Source organism: Hipposideros armiger, unplaced genomic scaffold (genome assembly GCF_001890085.2).
Source record: "Hipposideros armiger isolate ML-2016 unplaced genomic scaffold, ASM189008v1 scaffold_12, whole genome shotgun sequence".
Classification (NCBI taxonomy): Eukaryota; Metazoa; Chordata; class Mammalia; order Chiroptera; family Hipposideridae; genus Hipposideros; species Hipposideros armiger.
The window spans coordinates 2,431,423-2,453,391 of record NW_017731362.1 but is presented as its reverse complement, the minus strand read 5'-3'; the positions used below and the strand labels follow the sequence as shown (position 1 = coordinate 2,453,391).

The following is a 21,969-nucleotide window of genomic DNA, read 5'->3' as shown; positions in this document are numbered from 1 at the left end:
TTTTCATTCTCTGGGGGGAGAAAACAGAGATTGTGTCATTTGTACAGCGAGTGTGAACTTTACGAAAAAGGAAACCTCCGGAGATTTTTGCCCTTTGGTGCTTTCTTAGGACCCAATTTATGAGCTCTGCAACACTGTCAGAGGAATGCTCATTTTCGAGGAACTTGTTCCTTTTGTTTTCTTCATTATATGAGACTGTAAATTTTCATGACTGTGAGGAGGATTCCCCAACATGGTTCTCTGATGCAAAAGCCTGGTCCTCCCACTTCAAACAATGATTTTACATGTCTGCTCTCCCTCTCCTTCCCCATCCTAACTCTTAAATTTCACACGTAGCAGTCTGACTTTATAAATATTTGTCTCTGATTCTGGAAACGGATTGCTAAATGCCTAATATCATCCTAGGAGCCAGGGGTATGGAACCTCTGGGGTTGCTTGGGTTCCTAAAGACAGGCTATGATTTTGGTCCTGGATAGCAGAAGATGCTGAGACAGAAGATAAGGGTTTTTTTGTTTGTTTGTTTTTAAAACTTAGCATGTAAACAATTAGTGTTACATTTTCAAAGAGTTAGAAAGTTGAAGATTAACATGGTTGTTTTAGTAGAGTGAACGTTTTCATCTTTCAGAGGAGCAATAGCGTAAAGCCATGTTATTAAACATTTTCTATGCAGAATGAGCCTTTGGGGAATCGTTTCATTTTTCTCTAAGCCAAACATCCATTTTCTGGCCTCTCGCTCCCCATTTTCTCATGCGCACTCATTTTGTATATGTGAGTCGTAGCCTAATGTGTTGGTGGCAGGCTTTGACACTCATCTTCAGGGAGTGTCTGCTGTGTAGCTCCCTGGTTGTGGCTGACAGTTCTGTAGTCATGTCAACTTGCCCTATGTGACTTCAAAGCCTGTCATCCAAGGGTCTTTGTGGAGGAAATATCTCTTCCTTTAAAAGCATCATCTTTCCATTTTGAAGAGCAAAGTAAAATGTAACGTCTAAAGATATTGATTCACGACCACACAATCTTCCTCTTCCTCAGAGATGGATGAGATGTGGGCAGGATTATTGTGCTGATTAGATCTAGGACAGTGAAAGGAGTTTCCCTTTGGAAAGACCCTCTACACTTGGGTGTCTGTAGTTTCTTTCTCACAAGACTTTTTTTATTGTTGAGCTGATGAGTACCATTTTCACTTAAAATATTCCATTATATTTTAATGACTATGCCAATTCAGTAAATGCCATCATTTGTTTTTCATTGTTAAATTTATAAAAGATGTCGTTCTTAGAAGCCTGCTGTTTTAAGATGAATGCTATTACATTGTTCTACAGATTGATTGCTTTATTTACTATATAGATGCCCTGGAAAGCCTAGAAGATTTCATCAATTGTCTGTAGTCTTTCATTATTTAATGACATCATGTGCCAGATCAGTGGTTCTTAAGCCCTTGAAGCTCAGCTTTATATACCAAATTTATCAAGAGCCCCTAGTTCAAGCCCACATTAAGATGGTGATTTCGCTTTTAAGTAATTTAAAATGTTCAAGATGATTATGTTTTTATTATGTTTACCCTCCTACCTCTTGGAATTTGGAAATTTGCTATAGTATCCCTATCACAAAGAATTATGTAGCTTGCTTACCAAAACTGAATCTTATGCCACAGTCTGCCTGAATAGTGATGAAATGAATTTACCTCTAGGCTAGTCTCTTGTTAAAGTTAAAAGGTATGCTCTGTATACTTTGTTATGATCTGCTTCCCTCCCTTTCTTTTAAGGAAAGCAAAGGAAAGTTTGTTTGGACAACAAAACAGAAGCTTTTCCAACGGCCATGTAGTTTTTGAAAAACAGCGGCAGCTAGAGCTGGGCTCAGTTGCAGAAGAAACTGTAACAGGAGATTATGCCTTAATCATAAATGGCCACAGTTTGGTGAGTTCACTTAAGGCCTTGTTCTGTCTTTTTCTTCACCCTAATAATTGTCTCGTTTGTACTGTCATAATGAGATCTCCTTTTGTGTTTTCCAAACAAATGACACTACTGGAAACAAGGCATATGCAATGATTTCCTGTTTGCAAAGGGAAAGGAAACTTCTAATATATATTTCATACATTATTGCTTGAACCACCACACGGAAGGAGGAGGATCCAAAGAAATACTGAATTCACAGAATATCAATCTTGTCTAAATGACTGTAGACCATTTAACAGTATCGTTTAAGTGCTTTTCTAAGGGAGAGTGTCACAGTTCACTGTTATTGAATTAAAATAATGCAACTGGATGAATGTATTACAATTACTGCTCTTGTTAATGTTTGTGATTTGCAGAGTACAATCCGACCTTCATATAATTACCACACCAAATTATTGCCATTAAGATACCTCTGGTGGTTTTTCTAAATAGCAGCATTTTACAGCAATGCCAAACAATTTGCTTTGATTAGGAAATCTGGTTCTTGTAATAGAATAAACTTGCATTGTACTTTTAATGTAGTTCAGGTTCCAAGTCTTGAACAAATATCAAAACGCTCTTTTGAGTTTCTAATTTAGAAAACAAAAGCTCTGATTGCACTCCAGTACAATGATAATTTATATGCAAAAAGAGCTAATCTCACATCTTTCTTTGGTTTTGATGACCATTTTTCACTTTTGGAGTTCGAAAAATAAATGTTATCTTCTTTTAGACAGTTTCTTAGAGGACAAAAGAAGCTGGATATGCGTATATTGTACTTTCCCCCTTGTGATCAGCTGTCTGTTAGCTCTTAGTGCTTAGAGCATTATCCAGCTGGATTCCAGACATAATGATGTGTTGCCTTCTACACCATGGAAAGTTACAGAGCTCAGCTGCAGGCCAAGCTCAGATGAAAGTTTGTCCAGATGACACGAACTTCTCCCTTGCACAAATGAATAGCAACTAAAAATTATGAACCTGTCAACTGGGACTTGGAACTGGTGGCCTCCAAGCTGAATTGCCCAGGGACCACAATATGGAAAGGGTCCCCAATGAGCTGTATTTTGATTTTCCCTCAGGCTCAAAGAAGCCAATATGTGGTGGGTTAGAGTACTCAGGTGATAACACTATTCTCCTTCTGTCTCAAATCTGCTGAAAGAAAGAGCTAAAATAGATGCTTTTAACACATTGAGGACGGGACATTTAAATGTATAGATGCAAATCTGCATCACCGGGGTCCACATTAAGAACCCCCCAGCTTCAATGCCTAAAGCTTGTGAAACCATGAAATGTCATTTTCTGTTTAAGGAGAACTGACCATGTTTCTGACAGTATTGTCAAAAGCTTAAAAAAAATTATGATTCCAGTTTGCTCAAATCTTGATGCTTTGCAGAACATAATTGGGTCTTTTTTTCTCAGAGTACAAGTCTAGGTTTTCATTTGTTGATAACAAAGAAAAAAGAAAAGAGAGAAAAGGGGACAGCTAGTTACATACTTTCTCTTTGAGAAAGGGCATTGTTATTTGAGAGTGCTAACTCCCTATTTCCCCCTAGGAATTAAAGGCCTTGACATGAGAATTTTCTACCAGAGTTGTGATTTTATACTCATTCATCCATCCTGCTAGTCAGACCATTAACTTTCACTAAGCATGCCTAGGTGATAGTACTAGAGCCTGAGGATAAGGATGTGAATAGAACATGGTCCTTGTTTCAGGGATTGCCATCTGATGGAAGAACTAATCTCACGGTGGAATAACAAATACTATAAAGAGGAACGAACCCAGTTCTTGAGAGCATAGACACATTTAGTTCCTTGTGGGAAAGTCAGGTAAGACTTCCTGGATGAGGTGATATTTTCAGGTAGAGGAGACAGCAGTTTAAAGGCGCAGAAGCAAAAAGAAGGTTTCAAATTATGGAAATCAGCAATTTGGCATGATGGGAGTCAAGAGTAAAATTAAAGGTGGTGGTAGAAGACAGAAATCAAAAGAAATATAGGGACAATTGTGATGAGCCGTGAATATCTTGCTAAAGATTCATTCAAAGATACTGATGACTCCAAGTTTAGGTGGATTCCAGTTTCCTCTTATTGTGTTTATTAAGCAATGTACAATGAGTTGTTTTCTAAAACAGTTTCACAGTTAATTGCAAAAGATTACGCTCTCCTTTTTAATTATTTTTTGGTGTATGTATAGGCTATTATGTATTTGGAGAGGAGCACGGGTGGAAATGGTTGGGGACCCCTGTGGGAGCCACCACCTGTTTTCTTGCATGCTACTTTTTTGCACAGCCCTCTTGATTTCAATTACTGCCTTTCAAGGGCTAATTTCCAGATTATTTGCTTTTCATTCCCCTGGGCATTAACTATCACAACAAACACTAAATATACAAAACAACAATGCAAAGGAAGCAAAAATTCCATCATGTAGAATAAACACATCACCATCATTTTGTAGTTAATTCTGAACTTGGTGAGGTAATAGACAGGTTCTGCCGTTTGTTTTTCCTTATTTCTGGACACTCTGGAACTTCTCTGGCATTTAACTGTATCTCTCCAATGTAGCATGCTAATGCGTCAAGGAGGACACACGAAGGGACTGTGTCTTTTATTTTTGCTCTAAAACTTGGTACTTCAGGAGTTCAATACTTATTTCTCCATTGGGTAGTTGTTGCTTGTGTGACCCTGAATCAACAGTGACTGTTGAAGTGAATTAAACTGTTTAAAAAAGAAATCAGTTGAGAAATAAGAAATCTGCTTCCCAAATGATGTCTCTTATTTATTGTTTCTTGTTCTAGTCTGGAATTTTTTTTTTTTAATAACATAGGCTCTTGCCCTCGAAAGTGATGTCAAGAATGAGCTTCTCGAACTTGCCTGCATGTGTAAGACTGTGGTGTGCTGCCGAGTTACGCCTCTCCAGAAAGCCCAAGTAGTAGAGCTGGTGAAGAAACACAGAAATGCTGTCACTTTGGCCATAGGTGATGGAGCCAATGATGTCAGCATGATCAAAAGTAAGAGAACATTCGTTCAATGGGGAATGCTGCGTACCTGGCGCTCTCAGGCTCAGCATTTGGCAGTGTGTAATGGAGACTGCATGACAGCTTCGTTTTCCCAGTGGTTCCGAATGAACACTCTGGGTCTAATGGGTCCACCATTAATAACATTCATAAAACAAACAAACAGACAAACAAACAAACAAATAACAAAAAAAACCTCTTTGTCTCTAATTCAATCACTTATACATTTTCAGGCCAGAAAAGGACATTGGTGTAGAGGAAGGAACACTGGTTCCTATAATCCCAACACCTGGGTTTAGTCCCAATTTCACCAATTACAGATTATAAAACCTTGTGCAAATTACTGAAATTTCCTGAGCCAATGTCCTGTTTTGTAAAACTAGGATAAATATCTATTGTGAGTGTTTCATGTGATAATATATGTGAAAGTTATTAACGCTATAGCTGTAAGTTTTCTGTAAATGAATAATAATATGCCAAAAAGCGCCAGCCAGCTCTTCTCCCCAGGCATACAAAAATGGTATAAAAACTAAGCCTTTTGCTTTAGCTAGTGGGCATCCCAGTTGGGTACCCCTCTCGCTTTGAGAGCTGTTACTTTTCTGCTTTAATTAACTGTCTTTTTCTGTAAACCTTGGGAAAAAAAAAAAGGAATGACAAGGTCCTCAAAGAGGTTGTATCTTTGTTTGGGGAGTGAAAGTGTTCCTCTTTTTCTTTGCAGGTGCTCACATTGGTGTTGGCATCAGCGGCCAGGAAGGACTGCAGGCAGTTTTAGCCAGCGACTATTCATTTGCACAGTTTAGCTATCTCCAAAGGCTTCTCCTTGTCCATGGAAGGTGGTCCTATTTCCGAATGTGCAAATTCTTGTGCTACTTCTTCTATAAGAATTTTGCGTTCACACTTGTGCATTTCTGGTTTGGTTTCTTCTGTGGTTTCTCAGCCCAGGTTGGTAAAATAGCACTTTTCTTTCTTTTATTAATATCCCCTGGATTGTAAATGACTGTTCTTGATGGCTCTTTACTAATAAATAGCATTTTTATATGCCCAATACAAATGACAGTATGACAATTATGTAATTGATAGTTGACTTGAGCTTTGAACCCAAGAACAATGTATAGTTAGCTGGAATTTTATTTATTCTTCTCTTATTTACCTAATTACCAATGAGCACTCTTTCCTGTGCATTTTTAAGTTTTTATTGAATTGTTTTTGTATGATGACAGGTAAGCCTGATGTAGAGTTTTAACTCAGAAGTCTGAGAAACATTAACAAGAAATGTTGAGGTATCTCATTGGGAAGATGGTCATTCACCCAACACATTGAATGTAAATATCTTAAATCAGGGAGAAGTAATTGATACCCTGACATCAAGGATGTTTTGACAGTAGCTAAACATTGATCTATAGATTATGTATTTGTAAGAAAGAAAAATTAGTAAATTTATAAATTAGGATTCTATTTTTATATCCACTCATTCATATTAAAGGATATTACTTAACCCCATATCCTGGATATCAGGAATATTTGACCCTGACTGTCAACTGTGAAATATAAGACCTATAGCATTTAAATGTACTTATGAATAAAAAAGACATTAGTGTTTTAAACAAGAAGAGAAAAAAAATTGTCCTTAAAAATGAAATGGGAGCCATAATTCATTAGAGATTTCTTCAATTGTTCTTCCTCTTGGGTTTAATCACTGGCTTCAATGACATGCATGTAGCTAACTTTTTTCAATCACTTTATTCCAGAAAAAATGAGTATGAATAAAATCCTGGCATTTTATATTATCTTAAATATGTCAAGAGAAATTAGAAAATCCTTTTTGTAATGAAAAGAGGTTTTGTACATCTTTCTCTTTTTCTGAGAAGTTGAGATTTCTTAAAGTGAGGCACACCTATACCCACTCCTAATTTTCTCTTTTAAGGATAAGATCCCCAGAACTAAAATATAACTCTGTTGATATTTTTTATAATCTCTAGACAGTTGAAGTAAAGCAAAGTCTTGATTTTAGCTTCTCAGAAATAAAACCTTTCTTAGGTCTACTTCGAGAAGGCTTTGTGATGGGGATATTTATCTGCTCACACTTCCACCTTTGTCCAACAGAGACAAGTGTAGGAGCATGGCCTATGCCTTCCTAGGCTGGTGACTTTCCCTCCTTGTAAGAACGAAGCAAAGCTATGTGCTAAGCACTGTCTCTGAGAGATCCAGTTTTCATATTGTAAAGATTTTGGGCTTTTGACAAATCACAAAACTATGAAGGGATGCTTTAACCCTCACTTAGAACTCTTTGGGCACAGAAGAGTTGTTAATGATTTGTACGATACACGCACACACCAAGATTGGATAGGCAGGTTTACTGCCAAAGCTGTCTTTGTTAAAACTGTGAAGTTGAAACTAGCGTTCAATGACTTCTAACCTCTACATTTAGGTCATTTTCTGCTCTGCTTTCAGGATCTGATAAAATTGGCCAGTCAGATGTTAAGCAACTTTTTCTCTCCAATGTTCATATTTAAAAAGAGAACAGCAAGGGAGAACAATGATTGCTCCAAAGACACGCATAGCTGTTGTTTAAGTCCAGCTGTAAGACACATCACCTGTCTATAATTGTTTCTTTCTTTCTTTTTTTTTTTAAGATTTTTTTATTGGGGAATTGGGGGAAGGGGAACAGACAAGTTGCTGTCATTTTGTTCTTCAGTCTAGTTGTGGAGGACGTTGCTTCACTGGCCCAAGTTGGCACCATCATTGCGCTCTTCCCGGGTGAGGCACATCAGTTGCTGGCTTCTGGAGGGCCGCTCACTGCGGCTGCTGGCTGCACACGGTAGCCCACGGCAACCCACCTGCCATCGCTAGTGACTCACGGCAGCCCAGCTCCAGGTTGAGCCGTTGTTCAGCATCTTAGCTGTAGAGGGCAGTGTCACTGGCCCTCATATGTGGGATCTGAACCAGGGCCCTCTGGCGTCCCAAGACAGTTCTTAACCATCGCGCCACTCGGCCGGCCCTATAATTAAGTTTCTTAAGTGTTTGATTTAATTACAGATGGGCGGAGCCCCTGGCTGGGATCTCCCTGCTCCAGGGCTACTGCAAGTAAGAGTGAGAGCCCCCGAGATCTGAGTGCTGGTTGCCGTAAGCCCTGCCCCCTTCTCTGTCTCTATCTGATGCTTGATGGTTAAGCCCCTGCAGATTCCCCCAGTGATCCCAGTGAGGCAAGAGGGGAATGGGCCTCCCGGGAAGTGTCCTGCAATGCTGAGGGAGCTGAATGTCCACCTTGGGCTCTCTTTTTCCCAGTGGAGAAACCATAGGCCCAGAGGGACCCTCTTGGTGCAGTGCTGTGCTGCCTGGGGGAGGGGTGATGGGGTCAGAGTGTAGCAGCTCCTCCTCTTGTGTGCTCCGCCTCTGTCTCTGTGGTCCAGGGGGGTGCTTCAGCCTCATTCCCCAGTTCTGGACTTTCTCAATGGTGTCTTGTCTGTGGATAGTTGCCAGTTGGTCTTCTCGTGAGGGGAACTAACATTGGGAATGACCTACGTTGCCATCTTGTTGGCATTGCTCCTGAAATCACCTTGTTCCAGAGAGTATTTGGCTTCTGCCAGTTCTCTGGGAAGACTGCCTACCTGCGATCTTTTTTATCTGTTCCAGGGTTTTTTGAATTGCTACTCTGGTGAATACCATTTGTGGTTCAGCTTTTCAGGAGATAATTTTTTGTCTCTCCCTTTAACTAGTACCAAGGTTAACAGTCACGTTTTCTTGCATTCCCTTCTGCACATAGATTTTTTCCTTTACTCTCACACTAATAACTCAGCCCTTTGCTGCCTTAGCTTTATTAGATTCCTCATTTGGCCTAATCTTGGCATCAATAATGGTGTCTCTTACAATAAATAGTGTCTTAGAGTCAATGAAATTTGATATTATTACCCAAACTCATTTAGCACGAACCCTGTTTCCCCCCTGCCCCCACCTCCCCAGAACATGCATAACGTCCTATAGAATAGGTGCCACATAGAGCCCAATTTGGGAAATTCTAAAATAGATGTCTCTAGGACGACAGTTTCAAAACCTGACAATGCCCTGTTATTTATCCTAGTTCCAATGTTTTGGAGGCAAAAGATGTATGAAGGACAAAATGATGCTAACAATACTATCTCCATAGGAACAAGCTACTTATTTTTCTCCCATTCAAAAACTTCCATTTTCTTAATTAACTCTAGTCCAGGGGACAAAAGAACCCTGTTTGATATGCTAAAGTATGGAGGGTTTACAGCTAAACCCCTGCAGTCTTTCCTACCATCCTCAAAATTTTTTTCTGATTATAAAAATAATTATATGTGAATAAATATCAACTTTTATATATTTGAGACCATACCATTTATGTCTTTCTTATTTTAAAATAAGTCACATTTTGAGAAACCCCTTGTTTTACATTCTTTACTTTTTTTTTCTTAATGGCCTCATGAAATATGGATTTGTTATAAATTATTTAACTATTCTGATTTTATGAATGTTTAAATTGCTGTCATTTTAAAATGAATATGTATTCCTTGCCCTTGGCTGTGAGTCATACGACATTGTCAAATTGCTAGTAGGAATACTTTTTTATCATCTTGGGAAAAAAACCCAAAATGATGAATAGGACAAGTCCCTTCTCACCTGGAACTCATTTTCTCTTTGGGAAAATAAAGAATTGCCTATAATAACTCCATTGGAAGAATTATAATTGAAGTTAATACGAGAGCATGGGAAAAGGAGAAATGTGTGAGGATCTGGGACAACTTCAGGGGCTCAGTTAATCTCCAATGAATATATGAACGTTTTCAAAATTAAGTGAAGGTCGGAGGCCTGAAAGTCTAGCTACCTGCAGGGATTCAGGGGCTGGCTTGTATAAAGCCAGGAGACTAGAGAGAAAGGAGAGGAACCCTCCCCCTTGGACCTGAACATGTTCCCACTGACCAGAAGTTAGCTGAATTTGAAATCTCTTTAATTTCTAAAATTCCATTGAAAATCGTCTCCTTTACGAACACCTTTTTAAAACTGCATGGCATTGAAGGGGGGGGATCATACTTAACAGTATTTTGTATAGCAAAATACTAGAACAGGCGCTATTCCACTATGAAGATGGGAACCTAAGAGGCCTGGTGTGTTAGTGATACTGAGAACTGGCTGTGGGGGCAACTTGGATTTGGGATCATTGTCTCTTTTCCTGTTGTTTCACTGGAAGGTCCTGACTAGCAACAGGTTTAACTGAAAAAGCCCTGGTTTTCTAAGGACGATATGCTGTAAATGAGGCAAGTGAAAAGAAAACAACATATTTGGGAGAGATGCTCGTCTTCAGAGAATGAGGTTTTTTGAATAGGGGGCATTTTTGGAATCACACTTTTCCCCCCACTGAGATCACTTGGCTGGCTTTGGCCTCTAGAGCCATGTGTTGGGTGACTAGTCTTTCTTAGCCTCTAAGGCCCATTAGGTGGCGGCTTACTTCCAGTCTGTTAATGAAAGTCGGCCGTCTGAGGTCTCTCTACCCCCTGCCATCACTCTCCTAAATTGCTTCAATGGAACTGAAAGCTCCATGGTGAAATGGAGCCAGTAGTAATAAAAACTCGGAAGATTTCGGTGACAGCAGGCATGTGTTTAGAGGCCCTTGACTTCCTTGGTAGGCCTGATCATCCGTCACTTATCTGTCCCATCCTGACAGGAGAGAGATTCACACATCCATCCTCCAACACAGAACAGACAGCCTTGGAATTCTCATTCATTTAACAAGAATAAACAGAGTGCCCGTTTAGGGCCAAGTGCTCTGCTGGCCTCCAGGGACACCAGAATGGACCACAGGGACACAGTTCCTGTCCTCGGGGAACTTACATTCTGAAAACTATTTTATTTTCATAAATGGGAAATCGTTGTGGAATAACTCCATCATCACCTTTCTCTTATTTTTCCACCAGGAAAATATATATATATTTTTTTTGTTTTTTGAATTAAATTTGTCATGGATGAGCCATATCTTGGGGCCAAGTCTGTCCAAGCTCAGTATGAATTGTAAGCACCTAAATATTTCTTCCCTGCACCTCTCTGCAGATTGTTCTGAAGTCATCCACTCTGCAGCCGAAAACATCTGACCAAATGTAAACAGATTGTGCTTTCTTACATTCAATGTTGACTTTAAAAAAACACCAGTTTAATTACTTAATGAAGTGACATGTGCTATTTCTTTACTACCTTGGCCTGTCTCTCAGAGCCTGGTAAATTTTATCCAGGCTCTTCCTCTGATGATAGCCCCAGTAGATTCCAGCCAGTGCCCCATCCTGGTAGGTGGGCTGGGGCAGATGTGCAAGCCGGTCCAGCTGTGGCGTGCGAGGCTCAAAAAGGCCAGTGGGTGGGATCATGCACTGCCTGTGGGATGAAGGCACTTAGGACATGTCAGATGAATATGATGTGATGCAGCCTGGGCTGTGCTTGTTTTATGGACTTTCCTCTGGTTAACGTCAGTACCGCGCCTCTGTTGTGATTACTTTGGGACACACGAGAAAAGAACCTGGAATCTGCCTGGGAAGAACCAGACTCCTTTTGCTTGCTTTGCTGGGTGGACTTTCCTGAGAGAAACAGCTGAGGCACAGAACAAAAAGTGTACATTTTGTTGAAATCTAGAATCTTTGCTCTGACAGGGAATGTCAGAGAAAATGAGTCCAGCCCTTCCTTTGAGAGAAGAGGAACCCGAGTCCCCCAAGAGCCAAAGCAAGCTGGGACTGGACCCCAAGTCTTCCGACACTCTTTTCAGTGTTCCATCTGCTCTGCTTGATAAGTGGCCACTTGAATTGTCACAGACTTGGAAAGGAGAATATCTTTGGAAAGGCTATATCTTGGAAAGGCTATATCTTTTTTTTTCTTCTGTTTTTAAATTGTCTTCTCCCAACCCCTAACCAGGCAAATGTTTGCTTTATTTTGAATCTAAAGAAGAAACCTCCAGGAAAACTCGGTATAATATGACTATTGGGGGAGGAAATGAACTCCCTTAATGAGAGAGAACTAATGTCTTGGGGGGTATCTCCCAGACCTTAGGTCCTTAGAAAGGCCAAGCCTGTCACTAGGCAAACTGCCTCCTGGAATCGTTCTGGAAGCTTGAGGCCACCTTCTGCCAGCAAACACTACAACCAAACTGCTACTGAGAGACAATTTAAGTATAATCTGTCCTGATGAGATTTCCAACCAGATTTCTGGACCAGAGGGGTTTGGAAAAAGGTCAAATAAGTCCCTGAACTGAATCACAGATCCTTTTTAAGGACATGCCTCATCCTTAATCTGTTATCAAAGCCCGCATGACTTTCATGGAGTCCTCTGTGGGTTTGTGTGCACTATTTGTACGTGTAACTCATTTCAAAAGCACCCAATGCCCTCAGGATTCTTAATAAAGATGAGCTGTTCCCACCAGGTATGGAGCCAAAAAAAAAAAAAAGACATTGGTTGAGGCCCTATTTAGGAAATTCGTGTTTGAAACTACGCAACTACTGGCACTGTGTACTTGTGAGATGATATTATCTGATGACAATTTATCATTGTCAGTGAGATACAGAGCCGTGTATGGTGTTTTTGTTTTTTTTTTTTTAAATTCTGCTGTGATATGGAAACAATTATGTTGTCAAGGCCAGAAAAACTTCAGTTCTGACAAACAATATAAGAAAACTCATAATGAGAAGTTTGAAAAGTGACGCAAAATAGTGCAACTAATCTCAAGGCTTTGACGACTTCATGGATTTGGTTACCTGTGAGCCCATCTCAACCTGGCATGGGGGTTCCTTTCCCCCTCGCCTTCCAGATGTGCTCTGTGGAAAACCCAGGGAGGGGCGGGTGCTCAGGCTCAAGCCATTCCCCCTGGATCCTGCTAGTGGGTTTCTGCTAATTACACAAATCAGTAACAGATGTGCTGAGGCTGAGCACCTCATATTTATTCCAAAATGTGTTTTCTTTAAATGACAAATGTTTTTTAAGGCCAAAAAGAAAAAAAACCCCACCATATATTATTATATAATTTTCCCCTGCAAACACACAGGAAAAAAAGGGGGAGACATGTCTCCAAAGAGGTGGTTCATCCCATTATTTGAACAGGGAGCTAAGCCAGTGGCCTCAGAGAAGAAAGCCCTTCGTAACTGTTTAAGAGCCTTATTAAAGTTGATTTAAATGTGGTATTCTATAAATCGTGGAGTTTGTGTTCCCCGAGCTTTTACATGATAATTTGTAGTTGGAGTTTTTTCACTCTATATAAAATGGTATAAGCTTGATAAATTGATCCCACAAAGAAGGGAGCAAGGAGGAGCTTTCCTTAAATAGGACATTTTATAGCTGAGGAAAGTAAGACTCAGAGAGATTGAGTATCTTACTCAAAGACACCCAGTTCTGTCTCTGACTCCAACACCGCTACACTTCAGACATCAGCTTCCCTTTGTTGAGTACTTACCACAGGCCCCCAGGTCAGGCACTGAATTTGGTTTTTGAGCCCATACAGAGGACTAAGTCATATAACCTGCTCCCGAGGAGCTCACAGTCTCAGTGGTGGTGGCGCTGGGAACTGGCACATAAATAATTGTCAGTTGACAATTATGAAGCAGTGAGGTATGGAATGTCATGGGACTACAAAGAATTGGATGGATCCCAATTCTGCGAGGGTGGGGGTGGGCAAGGCTCAGAAAGGCTTCCTGGAGGATCTGTCCTTTATCTGGGCTGACCCTTCAAGGATCAATCATAGTGAAGCAGGTGAGGAGTAAGAGGATGGGCATGCCAGCAGAGGGGACAACAGGAGGACAGTCACCGAGTGAAGCATGGCTTGGGCAGGAGCACAAGCCATCTGGAGTGGTTAAGTCTGTGGGATTTGGGGGTTAATTTGAAGTGGGTATAGGAAAAAGGGAGAAACATCAGATTTCTCACTTGGCTTCTGGGATGGATGTGGTGGTGTCAGGAACTGATACAGGGAACACTGGAAGTGGCTCTGGTTAAGGAGGTGTGAGAATGAGCTCAGGTCTGGATATACTGAGTTTGAGGAGCCTGTGGCACATTCTCAGGGGAATGTCTATAGCATGTTAAATAGGTAACAGTTATAAAAGGTTGTAAAATAATTAAGTCAACAAATATCTGTAGACCACCTACTATTGGGTAGACACTCTTGTAGGCATCAGGACTGTAGTTATGAAAAAGTCTGTTTTATGGAGATATCTTCTCGTAGGATGAAGACAGATAATAATGAAGTCAATCAGTAAAATAAATTCAGAATTGTTATTAAGAAAGAAGTGGGTAATGTAAAAAGTCTCATTGAGAAGATAACATTGGAGTTGTGTCCTGAGTGTTTAGAAGGAAACTTTCATGTGAACACCCTGGGCTTAAAGTATTCCAGGCAGAGGGCATAGCAAGTGCAAAGGTCCTGAGGTAGGAATGAGCCTGGTAAGTTAGAGAAAGACAGTCAGTGAAGCTAAGCTCAGTGAGTGAGGAAGTGCAGTGCGGTGAAGTTGAAGAGGGAGGCAGGCATGGGATCAGGGAGGGCTTCAAGCCATGGTGAAAAGTCTGGATTGCATTCCAGGGAATATTGGGAAGGCTTTGGAGGATTTTAACCTGGGTACATGGCTGCTAATGTTATCATTTTAAATGATTAAAACCAGTATCCAAAATTGTATTTATTGTATGCTCTCAACTTACATAAAACAATATGGGGAAAAGGCCTTTAAGGAAACTTGTCAAATGATACTGTGGATCGAGAGAGGTGGCTTCATGCAGTGGTCACTGCTGTGAATACTGAGGTCAGAGTACCAGGCCTAGAGCTTGGACCTGACACTTGCTAGGCCAGCAGTTCCCAAACTTTATGATCTCTAGATCCTATCTATCCATATATATGATATTAGAAATTAAAATGGAGAAAAATTTTAAATTCATTTATTATTCATTAAAAAAAGTAAACCCAGAATGTTTACCTAAGTGGCATATTTTAATGGAAAAGAAAAAGACCGTATTTTCCAAAACAAAAAATAAGTTAGTGTGAAGAGTGTCATTTTTTATACTTAATCTCTTACTATTTGGCATAATAGGAGGTAGTTGGATTCCATATCTGCTTCTGCATTTAGTTGGTTGTGTTATCACAAGCCATATACATTTATGCGAGAATGAGAGTGAAAAGGGCAAATAAATAACTTCTTTGTATCATTGTGTGAAAATAGTTTTCGTGGACCCTCTAAAGTTCCCCTAGACCACACTTTGGAAATCTTTGTGTTCGATGTATGACATTGAGCAATCTCCTAACCTTGATGGGCCTCAGTTTCCCCATCTGTCATTTGGGGGCTACTAATAGCACTGACCTCATAGGGTTGTGAGGATTTCATGAGTCAATATATGTGAAGTCCTTAAACTAGTGCCCGGTACATAGTAGGTACTCAGTAAATATCAACTAATTTTCTTTTTCTTATTGTGATTCTGACTGGCAGTAAAAACTCTTCCAAGAAATTGTGAAAATTCACTTAAGCTTTGTTCTCACTAATTTTCCCTTCCCGTCCTCTTTTGCTGCGGTTGTGAAATGCAGCTTCAAATCCGAGTGCCAGCTTACAAATGCTGCTGTCAAACGATCGTAGGTATTGGTGCTAGCCAGTTTGTGATGACGGTGGCACTTTCTGCCAGAACATCAGCTACTTACAGTTTAGCAGGCCATAATTGCCCCGGCTCTACACTTTTTCCTAATACCTGAAATCTTCTCTTCTCCATGAGTGGAAGTTGGGTGATGGATGAGGTGGAGAAAGAATAAAGTGGTTTGACAGCAGCAGGTTCCGCTTGGGGCTACAAGACTTCATTTTAACTGCTTTCCCCCTCATATTTTCTAAACTACAATCATGAAATGAATTGATATATTTGAGGAATGGAGGTCAGATGCCATCATCAAATATTTGAGGACTTGGGTCAGCTGCTTCTCTTTTTTTTGGATGAGGGTGACTGAAATTCTCAATCTTGGCTTCGCAGTGGAATTACGTGGGAAAAATTTAAAACTACCGATGTCTGGGTCATCCCACCCGCCAAAGATACTGATTTAATTGGCCTGGGGTGTAGCATGGGCATCAGGGTTTTTTAAATCTTCCCAGCTTTGCCAGGCTATGATTCAAAAAGGTCATGTATTTTCTTTTTTTTTTATTGTAGAATACAACAAATCTACAAAAAAGTACCTGATACTTAAATGAACACCCATGTAACTATGATCCAGTGCAACAAACAGAATGTTGCCAAACTCCCAGTAGCTCCCCTCACCTTTTCTTAGCCATAGCCTTTATCCAGCTCTAGAGGTAACTATTACTTTGACATTTTATAATCACTTAGTTGCTTTGTTTTTTAATTTTATCATATTAGTATGAATCCCTAAACAACATAGCATAGATTGGCACATTTTGAACTTTATTGAAATTGAATCATATTTTTTTTTTGGTCTGGCTTCTTTTGTTCAACATTATATTTTTTATTCATTTGTGTTTTTGGAGATGGCTGTAATTTCTTGATTTTCATTATTCTGTAGTATTCCATTGTATCAATAATTAGAGTGTCTTTTTCTATTCCACCCCTGAGAGGTGTTTTGTTTGTTTCAGGTTTGGAGCTATTACAACCAGTGCTGCAATGAGCACTTTCATACAAGATGTGATAAAAAGTTATGGTGAATGTTTAATTAAAAAAAAACAAACTAGTACATATAAGACACATTGCCATTAATCCCCCTCAAAATACTCCCTTCACTTCTAACATACTTAGCCCATTATTCTTGCCACTTTCTGAAGCAGTTCTGGAAGTCCTCTTTCATGAGTGTCTTTAGTTGTTCTGTCATGGCTGCCTCAATGTCCTGAATCGATGCAAAATGTTTTCCTTTCATGGTCATTTTGACTTTGGGGAAAGAGCCAGAAGTCACATGGTGCCGGATCCAGTGAATGAGGTGGCTGAGGACACACCATGATGTTTTTATTTGACAGAAATTGTCATACCAGAAGCGATGTGTGACATGGAGCCTTTTGGTTATGATCACAAAATACGGTGAACGCTGCTGCTGAGTGCCATCCAATGGAAAGGCAGGGATCTTCAATAAGGGAAGCAGCACATAGAATCTTAGTAACAGTGTGTGACAAATTTCAACTTGTTTGGGGCAGTCAGTCTGGTGTGAGCTATGGTTGAGATAAGGTGTGTTTTAAATTGTGCCGTAAATAACCCTCCATCATGACAAAACACTCTGTGTCACACATCGCTTCTGATACGGCAATTTCTGTCAAATAAAAACATTACTGTGTGTCCTCATCTACCTTATTCACTGGATCTGGTACTGTGTGACTTCTGGCTGTTCTCCAAAGTCAAAATGATTCAGGATATTGAGGCAGCCATGGCAGTGCAACTAAAGACACTCATGAAAGAGGACTTCCAGAACTGCTTCAGAAAGTGGCAAGAACGATGGGATAAGTGTGTTTGAAGTGAGGGGGAGTATTTTGAGGGGTATTAATGGCAATGTGTCTTTTACTGTAATAATTTCTTTAAAAAACTTAAACATTCACAGTATTGTTTGATCACACCTTGTATGTCTCCTGGTACATGAAGGCAGATACTCTGAACTCATGTATCTAGGTGTAGAGGTGCTGAATGCATTCGCACATGAGAAGGAAGAGAGAGACTGAGCTGTAATTCCAACAGACTCTGGTTAGATAGGAGTTGGCATCTGGGGCCCTGTTAAAGACTCCTACTCTGGGCTGTGACCCTGGAGAATTGCATACCAATACTTGTTGCATGCAACATTTTCTTAAATGTCACTTCTCAGTGAGACCCTCTCCAATCACCTTATTATAAATACAACCCTCCTATATTTCCTATTCCCCTTTTCTCTCTACTACTAATTATCTTCTAACTCACTTACCCCATATATGTTTTCTGCCCTCATTAGATTGCAAGTTTCATGAGGAATTTTTCTCTAAATGATCATGTTGAATTACCATTGCTTAGAACCTAGTGGTTCTAGCACATAGTGGTCTCTCAATAAATATTTATTAAATGAATAAGTGTATGAGTCTATGATATCAGAGTGGTAGGACAGAAATTTGTTAGGAGCAGAATACCTAGATTTTAAGCTTTGCCTTTGCCTGTTTTAAGCTCTGTAACTCTGAAAGATTCTGTAATGAGTACATCTCTATGTACTCATTAACAAAGTGGGGGTATAATACCTGTTTTATATGCCTCACCGACTATTAGTAAGGCTCATGCAAGGAAGTACTCTATATAAGTGTGAGGGGCTATTTTTATTATCTTACTTGTTTATACCAAATATCCTGGGCTGCTAGCTCCATGTCCACCTAACTTTAAACCATTCCCAAGAAAAAGTTCTCAGGGTAGAGCTGACAGGTTAATTTCTACATCTCCCTCTGAAGATTTTAGTAGATCCTTTCTGTATCACTCTAGATTAGATCACTGGATTCATTATAAGCCATTGAAAACCTGAAGAATGAAATAACAACCCACCACAAGGGTCCAGAGCCTTGTATATGTCCAGTGTTGTGTTAGGTGCTCTATATATGTGATCTCCTTTCATCCCCAGTACAACTCTGCAGGGAGAGTATGGCTTCATGTTAATATGAAGAAATGGAAGTTTAGAGAGATCTAATACCCCCACTAAGGCAGCAGAGCTGATAAGAGACAGGGCCTGGGGGAGTACTCATGTCTGTCTGACTGCAAAACTGAACTCTCACCCACCTCAGGAAACTGAGATATTTAATCCAAGAGCCAGTAGGTGAATAGCCTCACTCCTGGTGTTTCTCACTGATGTGTTATTTCTTTTTCAGACTGTCTATGACCAGTGGTTCATTACCCTTTTTAACATTGTCTACACATCACTGCCTGTTTTAGCCATGGGGATTTTTGACCAGGTATGTGTTTTTCTCTATCCTTATAACTTATTTTGCTCTGTTGATGCCTTTTAATTGTTTCTAACTTCTAAGTAGAAGACACAAGCCATTGGAAGGAAGCTTAAGAGTGCAGTTGTTTTAATAGATACTGTATGGATCAAAAACCCTTCCAGTGCCCCCATCGCCCCAAAAGGGTTCTCTGATCAAAGTTTGGCTGCTCTCCTCTTAGAGATTTATATCCCGTATTATTGCCCTTAAGGCTCTGAGACATCCTGTAGGATATAGTTTCTTTGACTTCATTTTAGGTCAGCATTTCCCAAAGTCATGTGACTGTACTTTTACTTATCTATTTTTCACATATCACTTCTTAATGTGCCTCAGGACTAGTGCCTTGTGGTTCATACACCAGGAAGTCCCATATGAGCCTCTGAGGGTATAGAGAACCACGAGTGATAGAAAACCGTGGAACTAGGTTGGAGTGTAGAGAGCTAGCATCTGTGGTGAGACTTCCTTGGCCAGCACAGCTCAGAACAGGAACTACAGGCCAGCAGAGCACCCTCCCAATGGGAGAGGAAGACCCAAACCCTACAGCCATGGAGAGAAAGAGTGCAGTCTTCTTTTGTTTCGCTCAAAATGCTCGCGAGGAGAAAAGGGAGGGGATCATTTACAAAAATGGTGGCTTCTTGGCACCCCCGGAGCCTTGGAAGATATTTCCTGCAAGAGAGAAAAAGCCTGGCTGCCTGTGGGGAAGTGGAAGGCTAGCCAGAGGACTTTCCATGGCACAATTAGAGTGTATTATTTTAAAAAAATTTTTTGAAGTATTTTTAAGGAGACCAGATTTTCTCCAGGCTGTTGTTAGACCCATTTGCTAGGCCTCATTTTCTGGCCCAAAGCCATCTATTGCAAAATATAAATCTTCACATTATGAGCTCACTCCACTCTCTCATTCTGTGGTTTTATAGTCAGTTATAAGTCTCATTTTTTCATATGTAAAAATGGCAGTTTGTGAATGGCATAGTTTATGGAATTCTACACAAAATAATAGACTCCTAAAGACCTTAGATGTAAAGGATTTAAACACATTCATTTCCCAGTGCCCATGTTGACAAGTAATTCTTTCCTTAGTGCTTTGTATCTGCCCAGAATGTGGAATAAAATAAAAAATAAAGTAGTTTTTGGGAAAAGATGGTTATTGTGCAATTTGAAAAAAAATATATAAGCCCCTATTGCCATCCAGTTGAGCGTCTGCCCCTTTTCTTTCTCGCTTTGTCAACACTGGTCCTTAAACTGATCACAGGATCATGGAATCCTATGCTGGAAGGACCTCAGCGATCACCTACAGATCACTCATTTTATATGGAGGAAGCCAAAGCTCCAAGGTTCAAGTCACTGTCCTAAACCCATATGGCCAACAAGTGATAGAACTCAGCCTAGCACCAGGCCACTTGACTCAGAGGCTGCTATGCTATTACTGTTTTTATTATCACTATCATTATTGTATTTGTTATTATTTATAGAGGCATCGGTTATTTATTACGTATGCTGTGGCAAGAACTCTGCTGAACACATACTCATTTAATCATGACAGTGGTCCTGTGAGGGAGGTGCTGTTAGCATTTCTGTAAGTGAGGAAACCAAGGCTCAGAGGTTCAGGAACAGGTTGAAGGTTACACATCTGCTAAGCTGCAGAGCCGGGGTTTGAACTCAGAATTACCTGGTTTCAAAGCCTGTGCACATAATCCCATCAGTCACTGGGCTGGGGAAACAAGCACTCAGCAGATCTCAAAATAGGACTACCTGAAGGGAATATGCCAGTGTTCATGGGACCCCATCCAGCAAGCCCCAGGCCATCCCACAAGCAGAAAGGCAGACTTGGTCTGCCCCCCGAGTTTGTGCCTGGGCTCCTTCCTCTTTGGCTGCTTCTCCCCCACCCATGGTCCTCTGATGTCCTTGCCTTCCTTTTTGGTTTTGGCATTTGGCTTTGGTGCTCACAGTGTGGTCATCAGCATTACTTTGGAGCTGGTTGGAAATACAGAGTCTCAGGCCCCACTCCAGACCGACTGAATCATCATCTGCTCCCCAGGTGGTCTTACATTAAGTTTGAGAAGCATTGTTTTCATTTCTCCCAGGACCCCTGTTAGAGCCAAACTTGATGCCGTCTCATTCTGTCGAAATCCTTTGTCCTGAACACCATTGGAATCCTCACTGGGTAGAACACTCAGCTCTTCAGGCTCAGCTCCCTTCCCACCTGGAATCCCACATGCGATTTCTCCCTTTCCTTGTCCCCCTCTTCCTGCTCTCCCTCTCCCTACAGTTGGGAACTCTGATTGGCCAGTTCTATCTCCGCAGTTCTCGCTCTGCTGCCATCACCTAGTCACTACCACTCACTGCCTTGGCAGTTAACCCCCGGGGGCCCATTGACTGCAAATGATATATTAGAATTCTGGGAGCATGAGTGCAGCTGCAGAGAGTATAGGAAACAAACTTCAATTTGAAGCCAAATATCCAGGTGCAAGTCACGCTCTGGTTCTGCTGTAAGAGCTGCGTAACCGCTCATGAATCTCTCTTAGAGACTCAAACCCCTCCTTTATAAAATAGGGATCATTTTAGTATCCTCTGGGTTATTGCGGGAATGAAAACAAGATGAGGAGTGCATGTGAGGGCATGCCTAGACAGGTACTTGCTATTTCTGGAGATAGGGAATTCAGGGCCTCTCTGACTTCTCCTCAAACCTCCTCCACTGAAGTAACACTCTGTTGACAGGACGTGAATGACCACAACAGCATGGACTGTCCCCAGCTCTATGAACCTGGACAGCGGAATCTACTTTTTAACAAGAATAAATTTTTCATCTGCATGGTACACGGAATCTACACCTCGTTAACCCTTTTCTTCATCCCCTATGGGGCCTTTTACAACATGGTCGGAGAAGATGGGCAGCACGTTGCTGACTACCAGTCTTTTGCAGTTACCATGGCCACATCATTGGTCATTGTGGTCAGTGTGCAGGTAATCCTGTTGGTGAAAACATCTTAACTTGAAGGCTTTACAACTTGTAAAAATCTGTTTCATAGTTGACTGGTTTTGTCTACTTCTTGGGGAAAAACAATAATCCTAAAAAAAACTGGGATTATCTTTTTAACTACACATTTTGAG

The 21,969-nt window shown here is 40.6% G+C and overlaps 1 protein-coding gene across 1 annotated transcript in view; it reads left to right on the top strand.

The window, feature by feature from the left end:
* Positions 1-21,969, top strand: part of ATP8B4 (ATPase phospholipid transporting 8B4 (putative)) — a 207,140-nt gene that overhangs the window by 168,812 nt on the left and 16,359 nt on the right. The window contains exons 17-21 of the mRNA XM_019664027.1: positions 1,763-1,913; positions 4,753-4,936; positions 5,661-5,884; positions 18,751-18,834; positions 21,577-21,822. Coding sequence (XP_019519572.1) covers positions 1,763-1,913; positions 4,753-4,936; positions 5,661-5,884; positions 18,751-18,834; positions 21,577-21,822 — 889 coding nt within the window. The remainder of the gene's footprint in view (positions 1-1,762; positions 1,914-4,752; positions 4,937-5,660; positions 5,885-18,750; positions 18,835-21,576; positions 21,823-21,969) is intronic.